This window comes from Pygoscelis adeliae, unplaced genomic scaffold (genome assembly GCF_000699105.1).
Source record: "Pygoscelis adeliae isolate BGI_AS28 unplaced genomic scaffold, ASM69910v1 Scaffold42, whole genome shotgun sequence".
Classification (NCBI taxonomy): Eukaryota; Metazoa; Chordata; class Aves; order Sphenisciformes; family Spheniscidae; genus Pygoscelis; species Pygoscelis adeliae.
The window spans coordinates 3,805,228-3,813,549 of record NW_008824283.1 but is presented as its reverse complement, the minus strand read 5'-3'; the positions used below and the strand labels follow the sequence as shown (position 1 = coordinate 3,813,549).

The 8,322-nt window shown below is 36.1% G+C and overlaps 1 protein-coding gene across 1 annotated transcript in view; it reads right to left on the bottom strand.

Annotated features, from left to right (window-relative positions):
- GABRG2 (gamma-aminobutyric acid (GABA) A receptor, gamma 2) overlaps positions 1-8,322 on the bottom strand; it is a 69,678-nt gene that overhangs the window by 1,119 nt on the left and 60,237 nt on the right. Inside the window, exons 7-9 of the mRNA XM_009318510.1 lie at positions 4,217-4,369; positions 2,662-2,867; positions 760-783 (exon numbers count right to left, since the gene is read on the bottom strand). Coding sequence (XP_009316785.1) covers positions 760-783; positions 2,662-2,867; positions 4,217-4,369 — 383 coding nt within the window. The remainder of the gene's footprint in view (positions 1-759; positions 784-2,661; positions 2,868-4,216; positions 4,370-8,322) is intronic.

Sequence of the window (8,322 nt, the reverse complement as noted above, 5' to 3'; positions counted from 1 at the left end):
TCCTGCTGATAGTTATTAGGGTAATTTAACAACAATTCCATTCCATAAGTATGTAAATTTCTTGGCCTTTCTTTTATGTGGTTTCTTTCTTTCTTTACGTGGTTTGGTTTTTTGATGAAATCTCTGCATTTCTGAATGAAGATAAGGTTTAGATGTAAAACATAGATATATTTGCTAATTTGCTAAGAGTGTGTTGATCCAGTGACAGCATTAAATATATATACACATCTTAAACCCTTTCAAAACACTGACTTTTTTTTGCATAAAGAACAGCATTTGAGTAATTGATGATGACAATGAATTTTGTTCAGGTCAACATCAGAACAGATTTGGTTTTATAATTTGGAGTGAAATCATAAAGGTTAAAAAGGCCAGGTCAGAGTTGAGTTCTGAAAGGGTGTATTGCAGGTTTCTGGTGTAGCTGGTGCTATTGGATCCCATGGCAAATTGAGACAGAGAGGAGCAGAAATGTTTTAACATTAAACTCTCTTAATTCATGTGATCCAATAAAGTTGGTCACTCTTGAACTTACATAAGTTCAGAACCATAGTGAATCGTTATTTGGGCTGCTGAATCAACTCTACAAATTGTTTAGAAATATGTAACCATTCTACTTAATTAGGAAGTTACCTTGAGTAGAATGCTTAGATGTCTCATTAAAAAAAACCCCAAACCAACAAAACACCACTCTCATATAAGCTCTAATAGTTAAATTCAGCAGTCGCATGCAGTGAATTTCCATTCCAAAAAACTTTATACCTTGAAGGAAAACATCCGAAGAAGCTTTCATTTTGTAGACAGAAAAGAGAATCAGAGGGTTTTGTTTTAAATTAAAGAAAGAAAGGAAAGAAAGAGACAAAAATAATGTAAATTAAAAATATGTTTCTAAAACATAGTAAGTCAAAAAGAACTAAATTTATAGAAAGGTTGGGATAATAGCAATTTAAACAAGTATCTGTAATATAAACCCCCCATATTTCTCACTTGTCACTGTCTTGTAACTACATCTGGGCCAAAGACATAAGATATCAAACTCCATTTAGATCTTTTCATATTTCCAGGGGATTCCAATCTTTTATGTTGAACTGTTTTGAAAGAGAGACCATTCACAGTTTATAAAAACACTTTTTAGAAAAAAAAATCTTTTTACCTGCAGACTGGGTCCTGAACACTCTACTTTTAAGTTTTTTGGACTCTGTGGTTAGGATCCAGGCAATCATTTATAGTTCTGTTGGTCCCCAAATGCTCACAGGCAAGTAATGGAAAGAACAAGTAACCTGCCCTTATATGGACATCTTTGAGTGAGACAACTAAATTTGAGGTGGTTAGTCTGTGCTTCTTTAATTGACTGTGAAAGACACACATGCACATAGACAGCCTTTTATTTTGGCCTAAGACAGGCCAGGATGACGCATCACCCTCTGGAAGTGCCTCTTTCTTTCTTTTGACCAAAAGAGAGGCCTATGATCAAATCCAACTTTAGCATACCTAAAGTTAGGTGAGAATTCTTCCTCTATAGTCCTACAGATGTTTTTCTGGCTGTTTATCCGCTACAGAGTATATCTATTTTATTTATTTTTTTAGAGTCTACTTCTCAACAGCATTTAAAGTTGAAATTATAGCAATAATGTGTAATAAACGGTTCTTTAATATTTTTTCTATAGTATTTTTGTGCTGTGTGTTATTACTAAAAGAGAATGTCTCCAAAAGTCCTTGAAGATTTTAACATAGCAAATCCAAGTGACTTCATTTTTTCCTAGATGCCTGAAATGGATTTGAAGATACTCTCTATAAATGCAAAACACTTGTTCTTCACATTTTTCACAGGCATATTTGGTTTTTTTTGTAGACTACTAGGCTACTTTTTCCTCTAGGATTTTACATTAATTCTTTTCACCTCAGAGATTCTAGACAACAGACTTTTCAGTTCAGTTGTAAAAGGCAAGGAGAAATCTGTCCTGGGCAAAATAAGCAACAAACTTTTTCCCTATGTGGACAAAACCCCAAACCACTACTGAGGGTATTTCCAGGATTTTTTTTATTGTGGCTATTATATACCTTTTTTTTATTATTGTGTAGCATGCATCCATAAGTAATATTGTAAACTGCTAGCCAAATCACTTTCTAAGGGAGAGAAGTAGATAAAGGAGGTAAGAAATACAAGAAAAAGAATATAAGGAAACAATGAAAAGGAAACAGATGCTTAAGGGGAAATTAGAAAAAGCACACTGTAGTTTGAATATAAAGGTTTGACTGTAGTCCTGATAATAAGAAAAACAGTCATGTCAATAATACGGACATAAGTTAATGGCAGAGAACGTTGCTAAAGCTAAGACAGAAAAACTGACAGTTCTTCCATAAAGGTCATAGCAGGAGCTCTATCTATAACATAAATAATGGTTTTGGTGATAGTTGTGATTTGCAGAACACTGTGGTTAAAAGGATTCTTATTCTAAGAAATTAGTTTCTCTGGCATCCAGACAACCGTAATCTATGAGCTTTTCATTTTCAAGGTGAATGTTTGCATTCCTATTAATAAAAAGAAAGAGTATATAGGTAATAGCAAAGTCTGAAAAGAACGTACAAGCATAAAGAGGGATTTAAGTGCTCTCTCAGAAAGCCTAATTGAATTTTAGACCTTGCTGGTAAAAAGATACGTACTGGATTTTTCTTCTTTTTGTCTTTATCCTTGCTTGGCTTTCTGTTGCTGACAAAGTAGTGCAAAGTTCCATATTCCACCAGTGCAGAGAAAACAAAAATAAAGCAGACTGACACAAAAAGATCCATTGCTGTCACATAGGAGACTTTGGGAAGAGATTTACGGGCAATTGTACTTAAGGTGGTCATTGTTAGGACAGTTGTAATACCTGGTAGATAGATAGAAAACAACAGAAATATTATTACTTCAAATAAAAAACTGATTTTGCCAGTTCTCTTTCTCTGACTGGTTTTGAAGTATGCCTGGAGTTCAAACATATAGCAAAGATATTAAACAGCACATCCCAGCAGTGAAATGTGGATTCAATGAGAGCTTCTAGGATTAACATGGGGTATGAAACATTCTTGCATGGTCACTGCAAGTGCTGCTCTGCAGAGTACTTTGGTTAGATGGATTCTGATTCTAAGAAATCTAATTTAGTTTTTTAGTTTTGTAGTTTACTTCTAGGGGACCTTTATTTTTTAATTGAGAAATTTAGTTTTCGTGTTTGTGTGCTCAAACCCTGAAACAGAGCTAGATAGAAGAGAACTTGTCTCAGAGTGAGAAAATCATGGTGGAGAATAAAAATCACTTTACTCCATTCTTCAAAGTAAACTCAAGGCCAATCTCAAACTTTTTGTGCTGTTGGGGTAAGTTTTGCTTATTTTTAGTTGCAGAGTAATGATACCAGTGGAACTAAGAGACACAATTGCAGCCATTATATAAAGTAGAAATTAATGAAAATTCTTAAGAAAGCACGTAATCCAGCAGGATTACTCCATCTAGTCCACCGCCCCCTACAGTGAGCAGGGACATCGTCAGCTAGATCAGGTTGCTCAGAGCCCCGTCCAACCTGACCTTAAATGCTGCCAGGGTTGGGGCATCCACCACCTCGCTGGGCAACCTGGGCCAGTGCTTCACCACCCTCAGTGTAAAAAATTTCTTCCTTATATCTAGTCTGAATCTACCCTCTTTTAGTTTATAACTATTACCCCTTGTCCTGTCAGTACAGGCCCTGCTAAAAAGTTTGTCCCCACCTTGTTTCTCAGCCCCCTTTAAGTACTGATAGGCTGCAAGAAGGTCTCCCCGAAGCCTTCTCTTCTCCAGGCTGAACAACCCCAACTCTCTCAGCCTTTCTTCACAGGAGAGGTGTTCCATCCCCCTGATCATTGTCGTGGCCCTCTTCTGGACCCGCTCCAACAGGTCCGTGTCTTTCCTGTGCTGAGGGCTCCAGAGCTGGACGCAGTGCTCCAGGTGGGGTCTCCCCAGAGCAGAGTACAGGGGCAGAATCCCCTCCCTCGACCTGCTGGCCACACTTCTTTTGAGGCAGCCCAGGATATGGTTGGTTTATAAATGTCGTTTAGGCTGTGTTATTCCTTGGAAATGACTACATTCCTCTAAATGAGGAGAGCTCATGTGAAATTGTCTCTCCTCTTACATTTACAAACTGGTGATCCACAGAGGTGTCAATTAAACATCATAATGCTTGAATAAAAGCAGGAAGAAAAAACAACTCACCCAGTGATGTTCTGGCTGGAACGGCATCCTTATTAATCCAGAAAGAGACCCAGGACAACACAACAATAAGTGTGCAGGGAATGTAGGTCTGAATAGTGAAATAACCCATTCTCCTGCTCAGGTTAAAGTAAACAGACATGACTACATAGTCTCCTGTAAAATAAAAGCATACTGAGATAGAATAATATGTTAAAAACTCAACATAGAATTTCTATATAATAGCTAGGGTTTTCCTATTCTATGTCTGGGGTATACATATTAAACTGATTCACCAGATATACAGATGGCAAATACATGCATACCTCTTCAGCACTGGTATAGCTCAAAAACTGGTGGATTTACCACACTATGAAAGTAAACAGTCTTGCAAGCTCACTTAGGTAACTTGTACTTTTAAGATTTCAAGGGTAACGTCCTTTACATAGCACAGCAGGCTTCTTTCTGCCCAAGTCATTCCTCATAACTTGCAAATGCCTGGTACTTACAGCAACTGAGTAGTAGTGGTCCAGCAAACCTCCAGTCACTCTGCTGTCCCTGTTAACATGCTCTCAGCTCTGCTCTCAAATAATGCGTGCTTTCAGATGTACTTTCTAAATTATTCATGTTCTCAACTATTCTTCAGGGCTAGGCTGTGTCAATAATTAATTTTTTATTTGTCTGCATATCTTCTGTTGTATTATCTCATCTAAAAAGGATTTGAACCCACATCTCCTAAGTGCCCAAAAAAGCCAGACTACATGTTACTCTGGTGTGCGTAACACATCATCCTCATTCAATAGTTTTGTGATTCTTTTTTCAGATTTTTTCCCCTCTCAAACTATTAAGTAAATTCCATCTGGATTCAGGAACACAGCAAAGCTTCAGTTTTTGATGTATTTTTTCTAAACTGAAAAAAACCCCTAGTTCTCATCTTTACTTCAGATTACAACACTCCTGGGAAATCTTGATTGCAAAAGAACTACAGAACCCCAGGCTACAAAAGACTTCATTGCAATTCAGTGAAATGCAGTCCAGAGAAATCTCAAATTGAAACAGAATAGGATTTGCAAATTTAGAATGAGACAGTTTTCTAGGATTATCAAAGAGGCTCTGTGGCTAATGTGTATTCTGCTTAGATCAGTACCTTTAGTTAACACTGAGTTCTCTGTTTTCAGGCATAATTAAAATTTTAATCTCCCCCAGAATAATCCCTTTGAACCTGGTCACAGAAGAAACTTCAGAGATCATTTTTCAGCTGGTGGTGCTTTGTTATATTATTTTTTTCAATGTGAATGTCCATATCCCAGGGATTAACTGGTTTTAATTTAATTTTATTATGTTATAAATAAACTAAAAACTTAAAAAAACAAATTATGTATGTGTGGTTTACAAGGAGATATGGCTGAATATGAACAACCAACTTTAATAACTACAGTCTGATTATCCCCTTAATTCACAGATAAGTTTGCATTATATGTGTATGTCCTTCATATACAAAAAAAACCCCAAAACCAAAAAAACACCACTGATCAGGAAGACTGTAAAACTGAAGCCATAAAATTACGGTATGACTCATTCTTCATATCTCTGGTTCATGTATTAACTTCCTGAGATGTGACTATTTTGTCAATTTTGGGAATTAACTTTTTATTCATTCACCTTCATATATGCTATTAATAGCATTGGTATTTCAAAATTGAAATATATACTATGGTAGAGATTAGTTTAAGCAGGAGCTCTATTACTTCCATGCAAACGGTTTTAGGGAGAAGGCTGTTTTCATGCTCAGTGTTTTTAATTACTTTAATGAGGCAAAAAATCACCAGAAGAGATGAAATATAAACCTGAACATAGATGAGAACATAAAAAGGTACAAAAGATTAACTCAGAACTGAAATTAAAATTTCAGATGTTTTTTCTTACTGTTATTGCTTCTTTTTCTGAAGCTGCAACTGCTATAGACTCTTTTGGAGTAGCTGAACAGATATATTAGATCCTAGGTAACTACTTTCTCCGTATTTTTTGTTCTGTACTTGGACAGGTCTTTTTGCCCAACTGTTTTGGTAGTCCTAGCACTCTTGCCTTGTAGGATCTTTTATTCAAAAGAACAGAAAATATCAGAAACTAGTACACAAGCCAGCACTTTCTTACAGGTATTGGAGTCAAATCCAAAACTCAGCACCTGTGCTGAGAAAACAGATAAATCCAGATGACCTAGATGAAGGCATACTGCAAAGACTTCATGCATTGTCCTTGTTCAATAACAGTGTATGCAACCCAAGCCAAATGGTGGTGTGGATAACATGAATATACATATATGTGTATATAGGGAGAGCAGCCTCAGTCCTTCCATTTTATAGACCGTTTCCACAGATATTGTTTTATCGTGTTTTTTCTAGAAAGCTTGGTGGTGATCATCTGGTCTCCATGGAGACTTGTTTGGACTTTTCTCTTAATGCAAGGAGTGTTTTTTATACAGAAAACTATTACAGTAATATTTTTACAATATTTTATGTATCATTTAAATATATAAATATTTTTTGTTCAAAATGTAGTGCATAAGAGCTTTTAAAATGTTAACTAATGTAAGGGCCTCGGTCTGTTCAGCAGCAATGAAACACTACTTTGAATTCTCTGTCACCTCAAAGATACACTTCAGAGGACAATCCATTTCCATAGAGCAACAGCAGTGTCCTGTCACAGAGCATTTGCTACACAAACTGGAGACATTCCATGTAGAAGTGTTTTATATCTAATTGAACACAATTCCCTCTGCCTTTTTTTTTTTTTTTTTTTTAATACTGGGCTTCTTAACCAGTTATGTTTAGAAATAGCATATCTCTGCTAACATGTTCCAAAAAGTTAAAAACTGATGTAATTGCTCTAGATTTTTTCAGCCCTCACAAATGTTATTGCACCTTCCTTTATGCAAAGACTTTCTTTCCTAATGGATATATGTGTAAAAAAAATCCAAAACACTCCAGAATTATATCCATAGGAAACAGTGTATCGGCTCCTGATATTTATAGACAAAGTCCACAGAATTATTCTGGCAGACCTTATTTCTCATGCCTTGTAGAATTGGAAACATTTTACTGAAAGCTCAAGGAAATAAGAGACCATATATAGTTTATATGGGCTTTAAGGTTTCTACTAATGGAGAAGTTAAATGAGAGGAAGTAAAAACTTCAGTGTCAACTATAACTTGCCAGGCAGTGTGGAGTTGACCAGTTTGAAGAATCATTCCAGGATGCATAAATTCTTTTAAATTACATGTTGCTTTCTAATCTGAAAGCCTACTGGTGCTGCAGACACTGTTGCATTGTGGAGTAAATTCCACTATTTCAGAGAATCTTACTAAAGAAAGGAATAATGTTAATACCACAGAGAGGGGTCTTGTTTATTTCTTAGCTTGCTTGGTTGGGATTTTTGGGAAGTGGGATGTACTGATGATTTTTTTCAAGATAAGAGTGAGAATAATAAATATGTTAGGAAATACCAAGTCAAGGCAGGCCAATAATTCCGTAATGTATTGAATATCTCTTCTAGCCTTGAAGTAATATGAACAATGTAAATAAAGCATTAAGGAAAACAGCACTAAGTGGTGGGATGCTCCAGAGAAACATCTTGCTGGTATTGCCTAGTTTACGTAAGTGATGTTGGAATGATATAATAGCAGGACTTCTGAGATTTTGAATAAAAAAAGTACTCCGAGCATACAAATTCATGCAAGACAAAGATGTGCAATTTAGGACCTAGTATCAGTTGTCATAACATGTACATCCAAAATGTAAAATGCATCAAGTCCTCTGTGGAACATGGGCTTGACAGTACTTTGCTTTAATCACACTTTTCATGATGGAATCTTGCCCCAGCCCTGGTTTTATCCACATTTGCTTTTTCTGACTCTATTCAGACTTCTCTGCTCTTCAGCTGGGACTAGCTTAAATACTCTGCTATTTTCAGATTATCCTGTGCCTGAGGTGATTTTTCACTCCTGGTGTGATGCCTGCATGAAGCTGTTAAACTAAGACATTATTTTAGTAAAAAATGGCCAGGCTCGATCCTTAGCACAGTGTCATTCATTAGCCCTCACTTGGCAAATTGATAATCTTTTCATTATTGCT